We start from the raw sequence: 24945 nt of genomic DNA on the forward strand, positions 1-24945 counted from the left end.
AATCTTAGTGTGAGGTGTAGTTTTTAACTGTGCTTATTGGAAAACAAAAGCTATATTTTCTATTTGGCTGTTAGCAATTTTTAAAATATTTTCAGTTTTTATACTCCACTTATGTGTTATATAAGAACTATCATATATTTCATGATTCATCAACTTTAAAATAATGATTAGGGCTTCCAAAAAAAATTGCAGATAACATGAAACTTGGAGGGACAACTAACATATTAGAGAATAGCTTCAGTATCCAAAAATATCTTGACAGGTTAGAATGATGGGTTGAATTAAACAGGATAAATTTAATAGGAATAAATATTCTACCCATGGGTTTCTGGAGATAGCTAGGAAAGAAGATTGCTGAGCAGTCTTGGTACAAAAGATCAGACAGGGGGCGGCTAGGTGGCTCAGTGGATAAAGCACCGGCCCTGGATTCAGGAGTTCCTGAGTTCAAATCCGGCCTCAGACACTTGACACTTACTGGCTGTGTGACCCTGGGCAAGTCACTTAACCCCCATTGCCCCGTAAAAAAAAAAAAAAGAAAGAAAAGATCAGACAGAAAAAAAAACAACTTCCTGACCAAAAAGAATGCTACATACTGAAATAGGTCATCACAGAAAGTTGTAGAATCTCTTTCTCTGGAGATCTTTAAAAATGGAATCGTTGGAGGCTTTCAGCTGAGGGAGATGTCCCATAGGAGTTCAAAAGAGCCATCTTTTTCAGGTCATCAACAGCAGAGAATTGGAAAAAATGTGAGCTGATATGGTAGGGGCCACAGAAGCGTCCTGGGTTCCATGCACCACCTTCCACCACCCTCCACATATGCCACTATCTCCCACCCCTACCTTCACATACTCCAGTTCCTCCACTATGGCTGGGGTGGGGATCAGGGGAGGAGTGGCAAGAATAAACCTTTAATAGAAATTATTTTATGATTCTCCCTAGTATAATACACACACACACACACACACACACACACACACACACACACACACACACACACACACACACATATATACAGATTGTTGATAATCATTTTTGTCCTTTTATTCCCAGTTCCTGGTCACAGTAGGTTCTTTTGTTTTTTCAGGGAAATGAGGGTTAAGTGACTTGCCTTGGGTCACACAGCTAGTAAATGTTGAGTGTCTGAGGTCACATTTGAAATCAGGTCCTCCTCAACTGCACCACCTAGCTGCCCCACAGTAGGTTCTTCATAGTTGTTTGTCTATTGATTAGTTATTTATCGCAACGTAGATATCCCAATATACAAAGATCAAAACTAAAAAGGCTTGTATATGAAACTTTAAACTTCTGTTAATGTACATTTTAGGGAGGGGGGCATTAAGCATATATTCAATTTAGTAAGGTAGTTACAAAATTGCCCTGTTTGCGTCCCTATCTGAACTTTTTATCCCCATGCGTTTTTAAATGTTTTATTGCTGAGTTTTAGAATGAGAGATTTTTCAAGGTGAGAGGGACCTTGGAGATGAAGAGGGAGTGACTAGGGAACCTTCACAGAGCCTGCCTGAATCTCCTGAGCATTTGACTTTCACAGGAATACGCTCTGACCCCTCTCATCCTGGATCCTGGTTACCTCTATACCAACCAAGCCCACAACAAAACAAACCCTTCATCCTTGGCAGGGAATGAAACCAGAACAGGAGGAACTGTCCTTGTAAAGGAGATGAATGCTGAGTGCCCGGGACAGCTGCCTGTGTGCCCACCGACTGTGCGCAGGGGGAGGCAGGCATGGAGAGAGAGCAGAGTATCTGGGCCTTCTCATAGCACAAATTCCTGAGCTGTTCCGGGCTCCATCCCCTCCCCCATGCCCTCCCCATGCTGCTGCCTGAAGCCCAGGCCCCAAGATGGGGCAGGGGGAACTGGGTGATGTCATGGAAATGGAACCGGGGGAGAGCTGAGCCCAGTAAAGCACTGGGAGGCAAGATCACTCTCCCCTGGCTGGTCCTGCTCCGAGCCTCCATTTTCCTCTTCCTCAGATTCAATCAGAAAAGAACAGCTTGAAACAAGCTTAGATTCTGGAGGAAATTAAAGTGACTCCAAATCGCAGAAAAGACAGGATCTGGGATGGTGGCAGCTGAAGGCTTTGGAAAATGGTGCTGGGAGGGATCCAGCCCAAGATTTCTTCTAAATCTATCCATCTCCTCCTTCTCTTTGCAGGGGAAAAGCCGTTAATTAATCCTTTACCATTCATTCAACATTCTTTCCAATCTCGTACTAATGAGTATCCCTTGAAACAGTGGAGCCCTGGAATTGGGGTCAAGGAGGCCCAGGTTCTAATTCTACCTCAGACATTTGTTCAGTCCTTGTCTCAAAAGATGAGAGTAGAAGCAATGGGTAGAAATTTAAAAAAAAAAAAGGCAAAGAGAGTCTCAACTTGAGGGGAAACTTCCTAACAATTAGAGGTGTCCAAAAGTGGGATGAGATGTTGCCAGGAGTGGATTTTCCCCTTGCTAGGGAAGATGGGGGGTATAAAGGTGTTCAAGCATAGTGTAAAAGACCATTTGTTAGGGCAGCTAGGGGGCGCTGCATTGGATAAAGTACTGGCCTGGATTCAGGAATGATGAGTTCAAATCCAGCCTCAGACACTTGACACTTACTAGCTGTGTGACCCTGGGCAAGTCACTTAACCCTCATTGCCCCACCAAAAAAATTAAATTAAATTAAATTAAAGACCATTTGTTGGGGTATCCACTATTGAAAGGGGATTTTTGGTTGGACATGGATTGCACCAAATGGCTTCTGAGGTCCCTTAGCTCTGAGGTTCTGAGACTCTGTGACTGGAAATGCAGGCCTTCTAGTTAGGTAGGAATTTGTGACTTTTGTTCTTTCAGTCGTGCCCAACTCTTCATGACCCCATTTGGGGTTTTCTTGACAAAGATACTAGGGTGGTTTTGCCATTTCCTTCTCCAGCTCACTTAACAGATGAGGAAACTGACACAAGCAGGGTGAAGTGACTTGCCCAGGGTCACACAGCAAGTAAGTGTCTTAGGTCAGATTTGAACTTGTGATGATGAATCTTCCTAATTCAAAGGCCAGTGCTCTACCCACTGAGCCGCCTAGCTGCCTCCATCACACGGCCAGTAACAGTTAGAAATGGGATGAGAACTGAGGGCCCTGGACTCCTAGGCTGGTATTCCTTATGCATTGCATAACATTGCCTCTGTTAATAGGGAAATATCATCTCTGAAATTTGACCTGAACGTGCAGTCCACCCTTTCCCTGTGTGTCGGGGTGGGGGGGAGGGTGCATGCACATATGTACAGTATAGATAATAGGATCCATACACACATTTGACCCCGAACATCCCAAAGCCACCAATCTCTGACTTTGATGGTCTGCCCCACAGTGTGACGGCATCGTCCTGGACCTCAAGGGCACCTTGCTAGAGGGCATCGCGATACTTAACATCCCTAGTATGTATGGAGGTACCAATCTCTGGGGAGAGGAAAAGAAACAGCGAAAATTTTCCCTAGTAGGGAAGAAGAGTTCAGAGAAGCCTGTGAGAGGGACAATCACAGACCCCAAAGAGCTGAAGTTCTGCATCCAAGGTAAGATAACTTTCTAATAACACTCCTTCTTTGGCCATTGGCAGCTGGACAATGTCAATCATGGTATTAAGGGTTGGAAGGCCCCTCAGAAGTCTTTTAGGCCAAGGGGAAAGGATAGGAATTACATCTACGAGGATACAGAGAATTTTCAGATGTAGGAGAAACTCCCTCTACCAGTGTAAGTTGGCCCCTTCTTTAGAGTATTGCTGAGAGCACTGATTAGGTGACCTGCCCAGGCTCACACAGCCAGTGCATGTCAGAGTATAGAACTTGAACCTGGGTCTTCCTAACTGTGAGTCTAGCTCTTTAGCTAGTCAGTCACATTGCCTCTCAAATTTCCTAGTGAAAATCTTGGGCTTCATTAAAAGAAGCCTAGCAGCCAAAAGATGGGAAGGGATAGTCCTAGGGCCTTCTGCCCTGGCCAGACCACATCAGGAGTATTGCAGGGGCCACATTCCAGGAAGGAGATTGGCAGCAGTATGGGAGATGGAGAATCGGTCTCAAAGTCAGAAAGACCTGGCTTCCACTTCCATGTCTGCTGTATCCTGGCTATGTGATCCAAAGCCAATAATAGTGTGGAGCATGTCCAGACTCTAAAGGGAACTGGAAGCCATGTCCTATAAGAAACACCTAAAGACAACAGGTACACTTAGCCTTGAAAAGAGAAGACATAGAGGGATGGGATAGTTTTCTATGAATGAATGAATGAACAAATGAATGAATGAATGAAAAGGAATTTATTAAGCTCTTATTTAAGTATTCAAAGGGCTATCCTGGGAAAGAAGCTGAGCCTTGCTATTATTGTTGAGTCAAGAGAACAGAATGAGGAATAAAGGGGTAGAAATGACAGTCAGGTTATAGCTCAAGGTAAAAAAAAAAAATCCATCTACTGGGTCATCTTGGGAAGTGACAGGATCATCAGATCATAGAGGTGTGAGAATTGGAATGACACCCCCTGCTGAGAGGGACATTGTGAGAATCAGGCCTGAAACCATGTGACTTGGCATCCAGAAGTGACCTTTCTGGGGTTTCGAAGGTCGGATTGGCATCTGGAAGTTGTGTCTAATGCCCGTGGGTCATATCAATCAAAGCTACCAGCCAATTAGCTTGGAGCTGTGTGTGTGTGTGTGTGTGTGTGTGTGTGTGTGTGTGTGTGTGTGTGTGTGTGTGTACGGCCCTGCTTCCTGCTTCACAGAGGGTTTCTGGGAGAAGCCACTGAGAAGTGGGGTCTTTTTGTTCAGGACTTCGGGTTGGTGGCAGGAACACTCTCTCTCTCAGATAGCTAGATGAAGGCTGTTTTTCCTCTCTCTCTCTCTCTCTCTCTCTCTCTCTCTCTCTCTCTCTCTCTCTCTCTCTTTGCTAACCCCTAATATACTTTAATAAATGCTTAATGCCCAAAGACTGGTGTTAAAGCTTTTCTAATTTAAAAGGGCGACCACACATTAGATTTTAAACACCACAGCTAGAATTTTAGGCTTTACAGAGGCAAAGCTCAAGGGACCTTAAAGGACATTTAATCCAACCCCCTTGTTTTACAGATGAGGAAACTGAGACCCAGAAGTGTTAAGTGACTTGCTCAAAGTCACACAGGTAGTAGTAAACCCATCAGTCCCACCCCAACCCCCAAGGCTCCTCTTATTGCAGTTAGACATTTCCAGTTCCTTTAACTAGGCATCGTGTGGCATTCTTCCCCCTGCCCCATCTCCTCCCCATCTTGTTTGCTCATGTCTGAATATGCTCTAACGGGTCAGTGTGTCTTCTCAAATATAGAGAAGAGGATCCTCCTCTTTGGACAATGAAAACCATTCTGTACCTTGAGGAAGTAGGGCTTCTGGTCAGTTTCTGGTCCAATTAGCTTCCCTTTTTCCTTGGAGTTTCTGAGTGCCTCTCTTCCCCTTCTTAAAGCAGGAGGTGACTGACCTAAGATGATACCATAGGCTAATTTGCCTTTCCAGTCATATACGGGAAACTTAGAAGTCTACATTCCCCTCCCAGAGCCCAAATCCCAGAATGTGCTTCCAGAGCTAAAAAAATTTCCACTTCCCATTCTTCCCTGAGTGGCCACATAGGGCAGCACTTCTCGGGGCCTCACGGCTTAAGAACTTTCCCCCCTTCTCCAGAATGCTGTGATCTGAGGAAGCTAAAATACAGCCTGACCTTCCTTGTTGGGCAGAATAACAGCAGAATTTCCTCAACTGCCCCTTGATTCCAATGCAGGAAACCCTTAAGACCGTATGTAGATGCAGGATTATGACCCATTGGCTTTCACTCCCAAAGTGACCCCACCATATAGAATGAATGAGATCACACCCAACAGCCAGGTTCTCTGCCCCTGAAAGAAATGATCTGAGTCACTAGAGCAGATTCATATCCCTTTTCAGTCTGAAGACAGTATCTTTGAGACAGTCAGACGATCTCCACCACAACTACCCCAACTTGGAGAATGAAGTGAAAGAAGCAGCCAAAACTCTGGGTTTGCAGAACCCACTGGTTCAAGCTACAATTCTTGTGGGACAGATTTGTCCTATCATTTCTAGGATACTTCTCAGGTGTTGATTATTATTTACCTTAATTAGTCATTAATTTTCTGAATTGAATGTAAGCTCTTTGAGGGCCAGAACAGCTTCATTTCTTTTCTTTTCTCATTGTCAGCCACTACATGGCCTAGTGGGGCAGCTACCTGGCTCAGCTGATAGAGCACTGAACCTGGAATCAGGGAGACTCATAGTCATGAGTCCAGATTTGGCCTCAGACACTTATCAGCTCTGTGACCCTGGGCAAGTCACTTAACCCTGTTTGCCTCATTTCCTCATCTGTAAAATGAGTTGGAAAAGGAAATAACAAGCTACTCCAGTTGTGACAACAAGTACTCAAATGGGGTCATGAAGAGTCGGACATGACTGAAAAAAGACTGAACCAGAGATAATCTCAACTGGAAGGCACTAAGGTTAAGGCAGGCAGCCTGGGAAAGGCTTCTTGCAGAAGGTGGGATTGCAGCCTGAGACTTGAAGGAAGCCAGGGGGCAGAGGTGAGGAGGGAGAGATGGCCTGAGAAAATACAGACTCATGTGGGGAAGCAGCAAGGTGCTGAATATCACTAGAGAGTGGAAAGGTGTAAGAAAACTGAAAGGGGTGGGGGTGGGGGGGACTTGTGAAAGGCTTTAAAAACCAAACAGAAGATGTTATATTTGATCCCAGGGGTCACAGGGAACAACAGAGGTGGACTGAATGGGGGGAGGGAGTGACCTAGTCAGACCTGACAGGTAAGGGGATTGCCAAGAGTGGGGAGAGACTCGAAGCAGAGAGATCAACCAGGAGGCTATTGCAATAGTCCTAGAATGAGGTAATGAGGGCCTACACCCCAGGCTCCCTCAGTCTCACTCAGTGACTTTGCAGGTGCCCCAAGGTAGACTCTGTATTAGGCCCTCATTTTTTTCTCTCTATATCCCTTCATTTGGTGACCTAATCAGTTCCCACGGGCATAATTATTATCTCAGGTCTATCTATCTGGTCCTAGTCACCTTCTTCTACACTCCAGTCCAGAGGAGAGAAGGAGGCATAAAACAGAGACATTACAGAGGTAGGATCAATAGTCCTGGACAGTAGACTGAATTTGGGTGGGAAGGAGTGAGAGGGAATAAGGAGTTGAGGATGACACCTAGGTTGGGAGCCTGGTGGATGCTGGTACCCTTGACAGCACCAGGGAAGTTTGGAAGAGGTAAGAGAGAATGAGTTCAGTTTTGGACATCCGCTGAATGTTTGAGATGTCCATTAGATGTGAGCCTGGAGGTCAAGAGAGAAGTCAGAGCTGAATAAATAAGAATCCGTGGCATAGAGGTGGTCATTGAATTCATAAGGCACTGACGAAATCACCACTTGAAATAGCATAGAGGAAGAAGAGAAGAGAGCCCAGGACAGAGCTTTAAAGGACCCCGCCCGGGTGGGGCACTTGAAGCATGATGTCAATATCCGCTACTGTCATTCTGATGATCTCATTCCATCATTGGTGTTCAGTGGAATTCAGATAGATGTGGTCCTGGGTTCCACAGATGATTATGCAGGTAGATAAAATGACTGCTTATTTGTCACTGAATACAAGTAGCGGGATGCAAGCTTCTGTAGGCTTGTGGAAAGCATCTTTGAGACAATAACTATAGGAGCAGATGGGATGATGGTGACGCTACATACCAAGTCCTGTTCCCACACAGTTTTGATTTCTTCTGCTACCTCTCTATATTTTGAGGGCTCTCCCCTCACATAGCTTAAAGGATTAAGGATAGTGGCATCTGGTTAAAAATTGTTCTTACATTTTATTCACAAAAGGAAAGTCAACATGCCAAGGAGAACAGAAACTGACATTGAAAATATATACATAAAAAAAGAAAGAAAATATATACATGTGTAAAAGATGATATCAAAAAGTATCTTTTAGCCAATTAAAATGGCTACAGTCTCAGAGACAATCAGCTTTAAGGGATACAAGGTATTTTGCCCATATATTATCTCATTGGATCCTCACAGCCCTATGAGGTAGATGCTATTATTATACCCATTTTGCACTCAAAGAAACTGAGGCTGAGAGAAATTAAGTGACTTGCCCATGGTAGTACAACTACTAACAGTGCCTGAAGAAGGATTTGAATTCAGCTCTCTTTGATGCCAAATTTGACATTCTATCCTTTATGCGCCCTACTTTAGTGGAGGCATGGTGTGGGGTGGATCAAATGCAGAGTTGAGATGGGATATAAAAACCTAATCATCAGTTGTACAGATTGATTTATATTCTGATAAAGCACACCTCCCAGAAAATGTTAATAGTTATCCTGTTCTCTTAATGTGTACTAGTGAGTATTTTACGTTCAGCCTTTTTTGTGTGTACAGGAATAAATTACCTGTCCCATCCATGTGTCATATCACACATTGAGTACCCTTTTGCTTCCCACCTTTTGGGGCATTCCTCGATTTGTGAGCCTTTATCTAATTTGCTATAATTAAAATCATCCTGAGATACCGGCGAAGGCTTAACAAGCAGAAGACTATGAAGAAAAGGTGCAGCCTCCTCTATCACCAGAAGGCAGTCTCTCCAGGAGTAAATCTTGTCCAAACCAAACCTTGTCTGAATTTCATGCTAATCCACTTTCATAGTCAACCATTCCAGCATCTGACTCAACCAGCCACTCCTGCCAGCCAGTCCCAACCCAAGGAGGCATAAGACCTTCTTTGGAATTCACCAGGTTGCCTGAGGAGCCCAGACACAACCATCTTAAGGTATTCGTTTACCTAGTATAAGACTAGATACAAAAGGGGGCAAAAGCAGCCAAAGGTACTTGGCCCAAGCCTTCCTAGTTATGTCTGCATTCCACAGGAGGACCATTGACAGGGTCCGCATGGTAAAGAAGAACCATCATCCCCATCAATCATGATACCTGGAGAGTCATTGCCAATCATCCCCAGCCAGAGGACATCTCTCTTAAAGAAGATTTGCTCTGATTTGGCAGCTCCTCCCGCTCGGCAGTCAATAAAAAGGTTCTTCATTATCTCAGTGTATGAGCCCTATGGTCACAAGTCATCCATGGCTGGAAGCTGGTCCCCTGACTCCCGCACCATCCACCAGAAAACCAAGGACAGCTCAGTGCCTGGCATATTGTAGGTGATTAATAAATGCTTGTTAATTAATGAATTTTCTCATCTGATTCTCACAATGGCCTTGCAAGGCAGAGAATTTAGGTACTTTTGTCTTCATCTTACAGATGAGGAAACTGAGGCTGAGAGAGGTGGAGCAACTTTCTCAAGGTCACAGAACTAGGAAATGGCAAGGCCATGGTTTGACCTTGGGGCCTCAGATTCCAAATATGGTCTTCTTGCCACTACTCCCTTAGTGTCTGACTCTCATGGCATAAACCCCCATAATCTGGGTTAGGAACCTTGAATCTCTCCCAGCCTCATCCTGCAGCACTGACTGGCCAGCCCAGACACAACACAGCTCTTCATCTCTTACATATTTTTAATTTTAGAGTTTATCTCAGGCAGCTGGGTGGCACAGTGGATGAAGTACTGGCCCTCGATTTAGGAGGGCCTGAGTTCAAATCCAGCCTCAGATACTTGACACTTACTAGCTGTGTGACCCTGGGCAAGTCACTTAACCCTCATTGCCCTGCAAAAACAAACAAACAAAACAAAGAAGAGTTTATCTCAACATTAGTCAAGTTTATTGGGCAAAGAGAATTGTTGGTGTAACTAACTCCAACTCAACAAGCATTTACTTGCCACTGTGCTGGGATAAAAAAAAGATAAAACCAAAGCAGTTCCTGCTTCCAGGAACATACAGTCTACAGTGGGGATACATGAAGCCTTTGAAATAGAACCCAACTTGGGGCATTGATTGTCATAGGACTTGAGTATGAATCCTGGCTCTATAATCTGTATGACCTAGGGCAAGTCCTTAGCCTCTCTGGGCCTCAGCTTCTCTATCTGTAAAAGAAGAGGGTTGGGTGGTCTCCATTTGAGCTCCAGGTCTGTGATCCTGAGTCTCAGCTCCCTCATCTATCAAGTGAAGGGGTTGGAGAAAAGAGCCTCCAAGGTCCGTTCCAGCCCCAGCACTAGGAAGCCTTTTTCTAATAGCAATAACTCCCTTCTTTGTTCCCTCTTGCATCCTCACTCTTGGCCAATAGCAGGCACTTACGAGACTGGGTGTGCACTCAACAGCTAGAAGAATGAATTGAAGCTACTGACTGGTCCCACAGGAGGCTAGTGACTTTGACCTCATTCATTCAGCACTCCAGGCAAAGGAGCAAAACAATCACATCCATCCCCTGGGTGAGATACACAAAGACATCAAGCCTACACCATTGACTGCTGAGAATTCATTCAAGAAAGGGGAGGACTCTTCTGTTTCCTGCCTCCGTTGGCTGTTCTATATTAGAATCGTATGCTGCTTGATTCATCTTTCTTCCATTATCCATGTGTGGATATAATTAATGGGGATCCTTGCCTCCAAAGTCAAGCATGAAGAAATTGATGCTAGCCGCCAAGAAGTCTCCAAATCCCAGTTCAGGAACCAGTGGACCAAGAGGGGGAAAATAATTATGAGACTATCATTCCATTGTGCTTGCCTGGTCTCATTTCACTAGGGCTGAGCTAGATCATAAAGCAGCCTGCTATGACTAAGAATATGGCTTAAGCAGCTGGGGCAAGCCCTCCCAAAGATCTCCAGTCTTATAAACTTGACAATCACAGAATATGATAGCTGGAGGTGACATGGGAAATTATAGAGTCTAGCGCTCTTATTTTATAGATGATAAACTACTGAAACACCCCACCCCCACCCCCAGGGAATATAAGCTCTTTGAGGGGAGAAACTATTTCCTTTTTGTCCTTCTATCTAGAGCTCAGTGCCTAATACATAACAAACCGTTAAAAAATACTTGTTGAATTATGTGGTAAGGGCAGGAAGATGGCACAGTGGTTAGAGTACTGGGCCTGGCATCAGGAAGACTCCTCTTCATGAGTTCAAAACTGGCCTCAGATACTTATGAGCTGTGTGACCCTGGACAAATAACTTAACCCTGTTTGCCTCAGTTTCCTCATGTCTAAAATGAGCTGGTGAAGGAAATGGTGAATGACCCCAACATCTTTGCCAAGAAAACTCCAAATAGGGTCACAAAGAATCAAACACAACTGAAATGACCAAACAACAATTCTGTGGTAAATGGGTTCTGGAAGGAGAGGACCCAATTTCAAATCCCAACTCTGTCATGTATTAACTGTTTGACCTTGGACAAGTCTTTTTTCCTCTATGGATCTCAATTTCCCCATCTGTAAAAATGAGAGAATTAAATTCTGTGACCTCTAAGGTCCTTTGAATTGAATTGAATTGAATCAGGAAGTGATTTGCCAGGATCATGTAGTCAGCAAGGATTAGATCCAACCCAGCCTATTCCTCCAAAAGAAAGTGAGCCGTGTCAGCTGAGAAGCTGTGGATAGTAACCCTTGTAAAATTCTGTCAGTCATGGCACAGGGCACAGTGTGGAACAAAGGAAAGATATCTATATTTGCAGTACTTGGTTCTCTAGACCCTAGGTTTGAATCCTGCCTTTAACATCTACTAGCTGTGCAACCATGGTCAAGTCACTGGATCCCTCTGACCCTTGATTTCCCATTTGTAAGATGAAGGGGTCCAACTAACTGGTCCCTCAGGTCTGTTCCAATTTTAAGTCTGTGGTTCTAAGTTCCTATGGTTTGAAGGCCAGTCCAGCCATTTGCTGTCTGACAGTTATTACTTAACCATTCTTGGCCTCAGTTTCCTCCTCTGTAAAATGAGACTATATGACCTTCAAGGTCCCTTGTGACTCTAAATCTGTGGTGCCATGATCCCCTAGAGGTGGCTGAGAAGGGCAGGTGCATGTTTGTGACAGGCACTGTGCTAAACCCTTTAAAATAGACATAGAAGGGGCAGCTAGGTGGCTCAGTGGATAGAGCACCGGTCTGGGATTCAGGAGTACCTGAGTTCAAATCCTGCCTCAGACACAACACTTACTAGCTGTGTGACCCCGGGCAAGTCACTTAACCCCAACTGCCTCACTGAAAAAAAAATAGAGCAGAACAGAACCAGAACACAATAAAAAAAGAACAGGAATAGCGGGACTATCCGTTCCAAGATTCGGGGGGGAAATGGGTATTTTAAAGGAGATCGAAGCTAAAGTCTTATGAAAGAGGTTTCGTTCTCAGTGGAGAAGCCAGGAGAAAAAGGAAAGGAAAAGATCTGAGAAGATTCACTCTGGCCCTGAACAAGGGAATCAGCTTCACACACTGAGGACAGAGCTGATCTACAACCCATTCCCTCTCTCAGTGAGGCTCTCAGCCCAAAATAGAACCACGATGATCTTCCCCTGGCAATGGCTCCTTCAAGGCCATGCCTGGAGAGCCAGAAGACTTTTTCAAGAGTGGTGGCCCTGGTATTTCCCTGCTTTGGCTCTACCGAGGCCAGCCCAAGCCACCCATCATCTCTAGCCTCCCAAGGTCTCCAGCTTGTGGCAAAAATCCAAGCTTGAAATACTCTAAGCCTCAATTTTGGTGTTCCCTGGATCTGTTTAGGAACAAAAGAAGGAAAAAAAAACACTAGGTATCTCCCCCATACAAGGTGCTATGCAAATCAGAGAGCTAGGGTTGGACAGGACCCTAGAAGCCACAAAGTCCAGCCCACTGGTTCTGTAGATAAGAAACCTGAGGCAAACTAGCTTGCCCAAAGCAGAAGGAGGATTTGAAAAAAATCTTAGGATCAGAAAAATTTGAGTTAGAAAGGATCTTGGTGGACATCTAATACAATTCTCTTATTTTAAAAACGATGAAACTGAGGCTTAGAGAGGTTAATTAACTTGCCAAAGGTCATACAGGTAGCAAAGATGGGATTTGATCCCATGTCATGGGGGTGTCTTTCTTCCTCTCTGAGATGTTTGACTGTTCAAAGGGTTTGAATTCAATGGCAGTCAACAACTCCATTCCTTCTGATGAACTGGAGGGCCACCAGACCTTACCACCTGTCCTGCTAATATCCTCCAGGCTTTACCATGTGCTTTGATCTATTCCCCAACCCACCCCTCCTCAAATGCCACTTAAATCACTCGAGTCACCTAAGTGACCACTTGGCCTTGCCATCTACCCTACTGCTGAACCCTTAGGATTTTCCATCTGCCCTGAAGCCAAACTTTCTTTTATGTGTTGTCTCCCCCAATTAGAGTGTGAGTTCCTTGAGAACCCACACTATCTAGTGTTTTTCCTTTGTAACTCTAGAGTTTAGGAAAGTGCTTGATATAAAGTAAGCCCTTAGTAATTGTTTTTCCTGCTAACTACATGCCCTGCCTTCTAGATGCTTATGATCTAGTTGAAAAGATTAGAAACAGCCAACCTAAAAAAAGAAAGATAGAAACATCCACCTTTTTTTTTTTAACCCTACAATACAGAGACTGATGAAAGGTAGTAAATATTCAGAGGAATAAGAGGTCACTTCTGTCTGGAATGGTCAGGGAAGATTTCAGGAGAGAGGACAGACTTGAGCTGAGCCTTTAGAAATGGGCAGAATGTTCATGAATGAAGCAAAAAAAAAAAGATATTCTGGGCAGGAGGAGAAGCACGAGTGAGTAATAACTCATGTTCCTCTAGGATCTTCGTCACAGCCACTCGGTGAGGTAAGTAGGACAGGTATCATCACCCCATTTTACCAAAGTGGTAACTGACACTCTGAGAGGATCCCAAAGGATCTTAGTTCTGAGCTTCCACAGACCTCAAAAGCCACATCGCACAACCTAAGTACAACAGCTGAAGAAACTGAATCCCAAGCAGGGAAAGCTACTTGCTCCTCGTGGTCACCTAGCTAGTATTTGGGGTAGGGTTTGAACCCAGATCCAAAGCCACTGTTCTATTCTCTACATTGGTCATGCTAGATATGATTAAGGGGAGATTGATGAACACAAAGCTAACTCTGACCTCTCTAATCTAAGTAACCCAAAGTTCTTATCCTACTTTCATCAATACCTCCTCCAAACTCCCAGTGAATTCTAAGTGACCCATCAGACTCCTGGGCAGGAAGGAGAGGAGGAAAAGGCCAGCACTCAGAAGCCACTTCAGTAATTCTGTAATGGAAAGAAAGAAGGAAGGAAGGAAAGAAGGAAGGAAGGAAGGAAAGAAGGAAGGAAGGAAGGAAAGAAGGAAGGAAGGAAGGAAAGAAGGAAGGAAGGAAAGAAGGAAGGAAGGAAAGAAAGAAAGAGGGAAGGAGGGAAGGAAGGAAGGAAGGAAGGAAAGAAGGAAGGAAAGAAGGAAGGAAGGAAGGAAGGAAGGAAGGAAGGAAGGAAGGAAGGAAGGAAGGAAGGAAGGAAGGAAGGAAGGAAAGAAGGAAGGAAGGAAAGAAGGAAGGAAGGAAGGAAAGAAGGAAGGAAGGAAGGAAGGAAGGAAGGAAGGAAGGAAGGAAGGAAGGAAGGAAGGAAGGAAGGAAGGAAGGAAGGAAGGAAGGAAGGAAGGAAGGAAGGAAGGAAGGAAGGAAGAGGGGAAAAGCATTTAGTGAATTCCAACTATATGCCAATCACTACACAAAAGTGTAGTAGTCCCTGCCCTTCTAATGGAGAAGAACAATCTACGTAGGGAGTGATGGACATGAAAGGGAGCTTTGGATAGGCACCACCAAGGATGGCAAATTGACCCATTGGGCCCATTCAATCCCAGCAGCACTGATTCCTATTTCTAGAACCCTTTGCCTCACGCTCCCTGCTAGAACCCCACATTGCCCCTCACTGTTCTCTGTGCACTCTGAATATCAGATGAACTGGGCTCACGGACATTCTTCAACTATGTCCCCTCCCCCTCTCCAACCCCTCTAGTCCAATTTCTAACCCACCCCACCCCCATCAGAGTCCAGTTCAAACGACATCTTATTCCAAGAATGTTTTGCAATCCTTCTATAAGTGTGAATTATTGTTACCAGGTCCAACAAAGCTTGAGAATGAATTAAGCCATGTGCTCTAAGGATCCTGCAGAAGGTTCTAATGCCTTGCTAAAAGGGCCAGAGCTCAACACAAGTTACGGTGGGAGGCTTCTCCCTGGCAGGAATGTGCTTTTAATGCCTGGGGGCATGAGTGGGCCCAGCGGTTGCTGCTTCCTCTGAGTTTGAATCATGGGATTCTGTATCTAGAGCTGGAGTGGACCTCAGAGGCCATCTAATGCAACCTCCACATTCTACAGATAAGGAAAGTGAGGCACAAAGAGGCTATGTGACTTGTCCAAGGTCATACAAGTAGTATGCAGCTGAGCTGGGATTTGATCTCAGGTCCCGTCTCCAAATCCAGCAGCTTCCCATGGCCATGCACACAGCCCCCTGCTCAGAGGAGACGCTCGTCTATCCACAGCAGATGACAACATTACTACCGATCTATAGCTCGGTTCTACCCTGAAACTAAGAAGCCCTGTTGTAATGTTGTTCAGATAATCAGCTACCTTTGCAGGGGCTATGCCCAGGGAAGGGGCCATGCCCAGGGAAGGGGCCCTCAGCCAGGGAAAGAGCAGCAGCCGAGAGAAATAGCAGCAGCTAAGGAAACTCCGGAGAGGGAAGGAAGGGATCCTGGGTTCAGAGCGGGAGGCACCAGGCCAAGTGGAAGAGTTTGTGGACCTGATGGAGACCTTCCTCCAATCGGCCAGACCTGCCTTAGCAAACTCGAGTTCTTTCCTCTTTCAGGAGGGTCCCAATGAAGGGAGAGCCATCAATTCCGAGCAGGACTTCGCAAACTTCTTCCACTCACCAACCTTTTTTGCCTGAGGAATCTTTACACAACCCAGGCATATAAAATAGGTATGCGAATCAAACATTTAGTGACCCCCACATTCAGTTACCCATAGCGGGTCATGACCCACAGTTTTAGAAGATTTGATCTAGAGCATCCCTAAGGTCCCTGGGAACCAGGGAGATAGATTATTTAACTCTTGAAACCTCATAGGCTTTCTCGTTGTATATTACATGGTTGTGGAATTGACACTGACATTGAACAATGTGAACATAACCAGAGGGGGAAAGAGAATAAAAGAAATCCCCTGCCTTCAAACAGCTTACAATCTAGTAAGGCAGATAAGACCCTATACTAATAGTCAAAACACTAGAGAATGTGAAAGTATCAAAATCCAATTCAATAAATGTGTAATAAGCACTTAGTGTGTGAGGACAGTGAGTGACAGACTGGTGGAGTAGGTGGAGGGCTGACCTTGGAGACAGGAAGGCCTGGGTTCAAATCCTGCCTCTCAGTCCCCACCCCCACCCCCAATAACCAATTAAGACTAAATTAGACAAGCTGCAGATCTGCATCCCTGAACATGCTTTATACCAATGAAATCAGACGTCCAAACCAAAGAAAATTTCAAAAAGAAAATGGTGTCCTAGGCCCTGGGGATACAGAGACAAAAACATGAAGCAGTTCCTGCCCTCAGGGAGTTACATTCTAATGGGGGAAATGACATAGGATCATAGACAGAATTGGAAGGGGCTTCAAAGATCATCTCAACTGACACCCTCATTTTACAATTGAGGAAACCAAGGCCCAGAGAGGTCAGGTGATTTGTCCAAAGATGCACAGGTTTTGCAAGGCAGAGCCAGGATTCAAATCCAGGTCCTCTGGCCCCAAATCCATCATTCTTCCCATGTCTGGTATAAACAGATAAGTAGTACATACACACATGCATACACATACATACACACATATATATACACATACACATACACACACACACACACACATACACATATACATGATAAAGTAATTTGGAGTCTGGGTATACTAACAACTGTTAGAAATCAGGAAAGGCCTCTTGTCAGATGTGGTCCTTGAGCTGAGGCTGCAAAGGGCAGGGGTGTCCCAAGAAGTGGAGGGAAGGGGGCAGCTAGGTGGCACAGTGGATAGAGCATCGGCCCTGGAGTCAGAAGGACCTGAGTTCAAATCCGGCCTCAGACACTTAACACTTACTCGCTGTGTGACCCTGGGCAAGTCATTTAACCCCAATTGCCTCACTAAAAAAAAAAAAAAAGAAGTAGAGGGAAGGAAGGAGGGGATCCCACACCAGGAGGATATCCCATGCAAAAGCATGGGTGAGGTTCAGGGTGGGAAAACAAATGGATCAGTCTGGCTATACAGCTATACCTTGGAGGAATATACAATCAGCCCAGGAAAACAGATCGGAGCCCGAATGTAAAGTTTTCAATGCAAAGCCGAGGTTATCATATTTTATCTTGCGGCAATAGGGAACCAGTGAAAGTTACTGAGCAGGAGAGTGAAATGGTCAGATTTGCCCTTCAGGAGTATCGGCTTGGCAGCTGCAAGGAAACAGAATTGGGGAGGGGAGAGGAGAGGCTGGATGCAGGGAGATATTTCGTGCCTGCGATGTTTGGCTTGCAGGGCGTGCTGGGTGGTGAGAAGAGCAAAGGGAGAAAGCAGCAGATAGACCTCAGCACTAGCCTGTACCCTCTTGACCATGGCCCTGTCACCTGAGTGGAAGCAGAGGTCAGTACAGAGGAGCTGGGACCAGCCCAGGTCAATCAATCAAGAAACATTTATTAAGTGCCTGCTGTGTACCAAGCACTATGTTAAATGCCTACTGTATGCCAGGGTGAGAAACCAGGTACTTCATAACGGCCTGCTGAATGACCTTGAGTTTAATTGACTTTTCATTACCCATTCTCACTTCTCATCAGTTACTCTTTTTCTGTCTCTTCATTTGACTCAGCTTCAAGCCTTTTCTATATGTGTTGTCTTCCCTTTGGAATGTAAGCTCCTTGAGAGCAGGGACTGTCTTGGCTCTTAGTTCTACCTCCGAGCATAAAGTACAAAATGAGTGCTTAATAACTGCTTCCTCCCTCATTGATTCCTTCATGTCATGTGCTCTAAATCCGGGCTGCTTTAGGCTCCAGAAAATCATGTCCTATCTGCCCTACCCTCAACACCAAGGTAGGATATAATCTCAGGAGCTCACCACTAATTGATCTCTTTTATTGCACATGGTGTTCTTGGAGTTAGGGCTTCCTGAACTCAGAGAGCAAAGTCAGTTACAGCAAATAATATACCAATTAGTGCTTCACCTTCGAGCCAAGAAACCCTGACTCTCCTTCTTTAACAAGCCTGCTTGCTGAGAAGTCTTCTCTAATTAAGAAGAGCTGGATAGAAGTTTAACCCACCTGCAGGCACCTGCTCTCACACGTTCCCGTTTCCTTCAGCCTTCCAAGGTATCTGGGTCTTTGTCTTGGCTCCTTTGCTCTAAGGCAGTAAGGCAGAAAACTTACTGGATTTGGAGTCAGAGGGTCTGAGTTCAAATTCTGCACCTGCCACTTACTACCCATGTGACCTTGGGCACATCATCCATCCAGGCCTCAGTTTCCTTATCTGTTAGATTAGGATGTTGGATTAGATGGATGGTGTGTAGTTTCTGTGAGCTTTGTCCTCTCTTCTCCATGGTTCCTCAGGAGAGACACTCCCCCAGGTCTCCCCAACTTCCTTAAAAGCCTCAACTGGGCCCTGTTCTGCTCCCCTTGGCAGAAGCCTGGGTGCCCATACACGATGATATCATACACCCACTCCAGACCCATTTCCCAGGAGCTCTCCCCACTGGGCCATTGTCTGCACCACGCAGTAGCCAATCAGCCCAGCAGCCAACCCCCAAACCCAGAATTGTTTCATGAAACACAGTCTTGAACAGAATACTCCCTCCCGGAACAAAAGGTAGAGATGGGGGAAGAGCTGAGGGGGAGGATGACGCTGCCAGCTCTCCTGCTTCTCCCACCTCCACCCCCACGGGGGTGGGGGAGGGGAGGCTTGAAAGACTTGTGAGATCTGCTTTCTGATTCCCAGAAGAGGATTCAACTGAGTATTTTATCCCAGACTCCCCAGACTGGAAAACACCTCAGCAACCATCGAACCCGAGCCATTCTTGAATAAAGGACCCCCTCTACAAGTGACCTAACCAGTGGTGGGCCAGCCTCTGCCCAAAGACCTCAAGGAAGGGAGCTCATTCCCCCAGCAGGCAGCCCCTCCCGCTTAAGGCCAGATCTTGTAGTTAGACTTTCCTGACGACCCCAAGCCCAAATCTGTCTCTTTGCCACTTTCTCCCCAGCACTCTTAAGCCTTTCTTCTGAGACCAAATAGTGCAAGTCTAGGTTTTCATTCGCGTGACAGCCCTCCAAATATTTAGAGACTGGGCATGTCCCTACCCCACCCCACCCCCATCCCCCAGGCTGCTTCTCCGGGCTAAACTTGTCCATGTTTTCAACCAGGCTCTACTGGGCATGGACTCAAGGATTAAAGGACACGGTGTCTCTTTCCCCCTCATCCCAAAGGAGAAGGGACATTGGAAACCCCATGGGAGGCAAGCAGTTGGCAAGGATGTGAAGGGCAAGGTGCCAGGGCTTCCACACAGTCCAGCTATGACAATGGAGGGAGGCAGGGACTGCTGCCACCCGACACAGCTTTCATTCTGCAAAAGATTCAGGGCTGCCTCAACTAGAGCAAGGGGTTGGAAGTGGCAGAAGATGCTGCTGAGCCTGGCTGGCAGTCACCTAAGGGGCTGGGCAGCATCAGCCATAGCCTCTAGGGAGTGAGAAGAGGGTGCTGTGACTCCACTATCAAGATGGTGTGGCCAGGGACTGAGAGGATCCTGAAAAGAACCTGAGTTATTTTATATTATAATAAGTCCTACAGAATAGTTCTCATTGTTCTGCAGAGACAGAACCTGGTAGATTCTACTCCTTCATCCTCCTCTACCTTTTCCTGTTCCTTCCTCACTCCTTCCCTCCCTCTCCCTTTCTGTCCCTCTCTTTCTCCATCTCTCACTGTCTTTCTCTCTGTCTCTCTCATCTCTGTTTCCCTTTCTCTTTGTTTCTTTTCTCTCTTCTCTTTATCTCTGTCTTTCTCTGCCTCTCAGTCTCTGTCTCTATCTTGTCGGCTTTACCAATCATTTCTCTTTAAGAGTTGATTTGCTCTTCTATGTGACAGTGTGGTTCTGTTTATTCAACTATTGGTTTGTGTGTGCCTCAGAAAATATGGGGCATTTGAATGACAACATCCCCAGAGAAAGAAAAAACAGAGAAGCTAAGCAGAGACTGACAGGGACTGGGATTTATAGCTACTGGGAACATTCTCTGCATTGGGGGTTCAGAGCCAGCCAAAAAAAGAGATTTTGCTGATTCATGTTTTATAATTTCCCCAAATCAGAGAAAGGCCAAGTGGCTCTAGACCAGAAAACACCTAGGCACAAGTGAGTCTACAACAGTCCCTGTCAGGGAAGGGCTACAGTTAGCCTCAGGCACCTTCAGTTCCTTTTTTCTCTCCAAGCAGATTTGAAAGAAACCCTTCCCTCCAGAAATGGAGGGTCATGACTAGAGCAAAAGCCACACCTAAATGGAGGACTTGGGAACACAAGGTGCCGCCCACATGAGGATGGCACCAGCCGAGAGGAAGTCATTAGTTCTGCTCATCAGCCCTTTATCTTCTAGGCCAGATACTCCCAGAAGCACTTGAGCCCACCAGACTATGATGGGCTGTTTATGTCATTTCTCTCATGGTAAAAAGGAACCTCGCTGAGGGCCAGAACTATGGGATTTTTTTTTCTTTATATCATCAGCATGTGCTCTGCATACAGTAGGTGCTTAATAAATACACATTTATTTGAATCAAAATGAATTGGAATGAAAGAATTGACCCTTGGGGGCAGCTAGATGGCACAGTGCCCTGGAGTCAGGAGAACCTGAGTTCAAATCCGGCCTCAGACACTTGACACTTACTAGCTGTTTGACCTTAGGCAAGTCACTTAACCCCAATTGCCTCACCAAAAAAAAAAAAAAAAGAAGAATTGACCCTTCTAATCCCATTCTTATATTAGCCACAGAAATTAATTTTTATAAAGAATTCCCAAATTAAGATCATAATAACTCCATGCTTTTTGGTGGCTCCTGACTGCTTCTCCTCCTTACTCTCGCCACCATCCATCCTTCTCTGATATCGTGCCCCAACATCTGGTTACTGAGGGTCACAAGGCCCCTTCTTGTTTGCTGTGCTAAAGGAAGGACCTGGGTAACTAGAGATGCAATAGATACAGTCTTGGCCTTGGAGACAGGAAGGGCTGAGTTTAAATCCTGCCTCAGACACTAATGAGCTATGTGGCCCTGAGCAAGTTACTTATTATAACCTATCTCAGCCTCAGTTTCCCCATCTATAAAATGGGGAAATACCAGGCTTACCTGATAGGGTTATTGTGAGGATCAAATGAGATAACATGTAAAGTGCCTTGCAAATCTTAAATGTTATCCAAATCCTGGTCGTTATCTTTATTATATTATTTAACTGAGAAGCAACAATACAGAGAAAACAAAGGAGCTGGGACCCACCCTTCAGTGGAGGTGGAGTCTTTCTGATCCAAGCTCCCCAGCTAATTGGTCTGGACCTGGCAATGCATCTCAGAACCTTCCTTGGGAGCTCCAAGCACCTAGCTGTTGACTTGCTCCCTCACTGGTCTCATTGACTTCTGGGTGTACACCAGGCAAGGGATACTGAGCCTCCCCTGCTCTCCTCTGATTTGTCTGCTTTGTACTGGGCCCCACAGTCAGACCCGACCTCAACAGATCCTCTTTAAATATCCACATCCTCTTGTTTGCTCAAAGTTATTGCCTTTTGTTGAGGAGTAAAGAGAACAAGGAAGTGGTCAGCAAAGGGAGGCAGGGCCTGTAAGGTGCCTTCTTTCTCTCTTCAGAAACAACGTGGCCCAGGAGAATGAGTACTGGATTGGGAGTCGGAAGACCTGAGTTCAAATACTGCCACCTACTACCTGTGCAACCCTTGGCAAAACATTTACCTCTCTGGGACTCCATTTCCCTCTCTGTCAAATGAGAGGGCTGGATCAGATTGGCCTCTGAAGTCTCTTCCAAATCTAAATACATGTTCCCATAACTCTCTCGGTGTGGAGACCACTTCCCCCATTCCATTCTCCACAGAAAAGCAAGATGGTGCCCCAGTCATGTTAGACTGGACTTTAAACTTGTAGGTTGGCTTTCTTCCCCTTTTCTCCTTATTCTCCACATCCTGTCTCGTCACATTTGGCACCAAGGTATGGTGGGAAGGAGCTCACTAGCTAGGGAATCTAGAGACCCAGGTTCAAATGCTGGCTCCTTGACCATATCTCTTCCCATCTCTCGCCATCACCTATGATAAAAAGGGTTTGTCTTAAGGAATTGAGGAAACCCCCTGCCATCCGGACTTCTGTATTTCACATGAACAGCTGATCACAATTGACAGGTTTTTTTACTTTATCAAAGAGAATTTCACAAGTACTTCCCTTTCTAAGTCAGGGAAAAGAATTCCCAGCCGAGAAAACCTCCTCTACCAGTTCAGGTCTTCTCTGCAGCTTCAGTCTTCATTCCCTGTGGCCCTGAGAGATTCAGCAACTTAACCTGGATCACGCAGATAGCATGTGTCAGAATCAGGACTTGAACCCAGGTCCTTATGCCTGTTAGGTTGCCTCTTCACCCAGTGTACCACTATTCTCCTTCTCAGGCAAGATGGGGAATGGAGTACTGCTAAGAAATGATCACAGAGCCCAGATCTCTCCCATTGAGACCTTTCTGCATGTTTGCCTCAAAGGATACCAGGGAATGCCCATTGATTGGCTAATATTCTATGGGCAGAGTACCTTCTCTTCCCACTCCATTTTTGACCCCTGTTGGGATAAGGTCCTTAATGGAAAAGGGACTTTCTTAGGAGAAAGGTGGCTCTTTATTGGGTTCAACAGTCATTTCCTGAGCAACTACTTATTTTGTGTAAGGCTTGGTACTGGCTGCTATCAGTCCCTGCCCTCAAGGAGTTTATAGTCTATATAAGGGAGCTATGGGGCAGCCAGGAGGCACAATAGATGTAGCACTAGGCCTGGAGTCAGGAAGATTCATCTTTGTGAGTTCAAATCCAGCATCAAACACTTCCTAGCTGTGCAAGCTTGGGCAAGTCACTTCCCTGTTTGCCTCAGTTTCCTCATCTATAAAATGAGCTGGAGAAGGAAATGGCAAACCACTCCAGTATCTTTGCCAAAAAAAACTTAACCCAATGGGGTTGTGAAGAGTCAAGCATGACTGAAAACATCTGAACAACTCAGAAAGGGAAAATATATATATATATATACATGCATACATATATGTATGTATATTTATAAACATATATACACACATATATAAGGGAACAGAGCTATCTCCCTTCTTTATATGCATATATATGTATGTGTGTGTATATATATATAAGTATATAAGGAAAAGAGACGGCCCTATTCCTTTGCTAACAGGACTCAAAAACAAGTCCCATTTCTGTTCTTTACATGTCATAATAACTATGCTTTATGTTCAAATGTTCATTAGCAGCTGGACCCTGGCAGGCTGGCTGATTTGAATAAGCCCTAGCAGAGAGCCTGAAATGAGCCAAAATTAAGGTGTAGGTGGGGCCAAACACAAGGCATATTCAGGTAATTAGAGAGGAATCCACTCAAAATTGGACCATGTCCAAGTGCATAGAATTGAGGGCTCTTTAGCATCAAACTTTGCACTCCTGTAACATGAATGAATACTCAAAGGAAGAAGCCACTTTGAGATAAAGGCAATCAGCAGCTAGGTGGCACAGTGGATAGAGCACCGGCCCTGGATTCAGGAGGACCTGAGGTCAAATCTGGCCTCAGACCCTTGACACTTACTAGCTGTGTGACCTTGGACAAGTCACTTACCCCCAATGGCCTCACCAAAAAAAAGAGAGAGAGAGAGAGAGAGAGAGAGAGAGGCAATCAGGAAAGGGTTCCTGAAGGAAGTGTCATTTGCTCTGAGACTTGGAAGACGTGCAGGATTTCAACAAGTGGAACTAAGAGGAAAGGGCAATTCAATGTGTCCAGAATGACACAGAGTTAAAGCTGGGACCTCAAAAGCCACCTAGGCCAACTCCTTCATCAAACAAAATGTAGAGGTGAAAAAAACCACGGACAAGGTTTGAGGAAAGTCGAGGTCTTCCATTGAGCTGGGCAGAGTATGTTAAGGGGAGCTGTAGACAATTAGAAAAGAAAGGTCTATCACAGTACAATGGAAGGGGGGTGTTGAACGCTGAGTAAAGGAATCTAGACTTTACTCAACAGGCAGTAGAGGGCCACCCAATGTCTTTTGAGAAGGGAGCAATATCATTTGAACCTTTTTTTTTTAAACTGGACCTGCCATTTCACCAAAATGGGGGACTCCTAGTAAGGAAATTCCTTGCACCAATGCAGACCAGCAAATGCTCTGCACCCTGGAGTTTGGAGAGATTCCTGGAACACTGGAAAGCTAAGTGGGTCACACCACCAGCCTGCTGTACATTAGCGAGATTAACTTGGCAAGATGTCCACAGAATGGACTAGGGTGGGTACAGATCACAGTGGAAAGAACAGTTGGAAAGCCTTTGGAATGAGCAAAGGCCTGACCTAGAGGAAAGATGGAAACCAAGTCCCAGTCTGGCTCCTTCCTACCTTTCCAGTCTTTTTACACAATACTCCCTTCCAAGAACTTAGTTCTTATTGCAATTTCTCCATCTTCTGTCTCCATCTCTCCTGTATTTGCACTGACTTTCCCTCGTGCCTAGAATGCACTCCCTTCTCACCTCCATTTTTGGTGCCTCCCTCCCTCCATAACTACCTTATGTAACACCCATCCCATTTAAACCTGGCTATGCCTATGTTCATGTTGGATTTTTTTTTCTTTTTTTCTTTTTTTTTTGGTGAGGCAGTTGAGGTTAAGTGACTTGCCCAGGGTCACACAGCTAGTGTCTGAGGCCACATTTGAACTCAGGTCCTCCTGAATCCAGGGCCAGTGCTTT

General features: G+C 45.3%; 1 protein-coding gene across 1 annotated transcript in view; it reads left to right on the top strand.

Annotated features, from left to right (window-relative positions):
• Positions 1-24945, top strand: part of LOC122755957 (diacylglycerol kinase gamma-like) — a 93786-nt gene that overhangs the window by 53587 nt on the left and 15254 nt on the right. Inside the window, exon 3 of the mRNA XM_044004950.1 lies at positions 3362-3563. Within this exon, the coding sequence (XP_043860885.1) occupies positions 3362-3563 (202 nt within the window). The remainder of the gene's footprint in view (positions 1-3361; positions 3564-24945) is intronic.

Source organism: Dromiciops gliroides, chromosome 4, assembly GCF_019393635.1.
Source record: "Dromiciops gliroides isolate mDroGli1 chromosome 4, mDroGli1.pri, whole genome shotgun sequence".
Taxonomy (NCBI): Eukaryota; Metazoa; Chordata; class Mammalia; order Microbiotheria; family Microbiotheriidae; genus Dromiciops; species Dromiciops gliroides.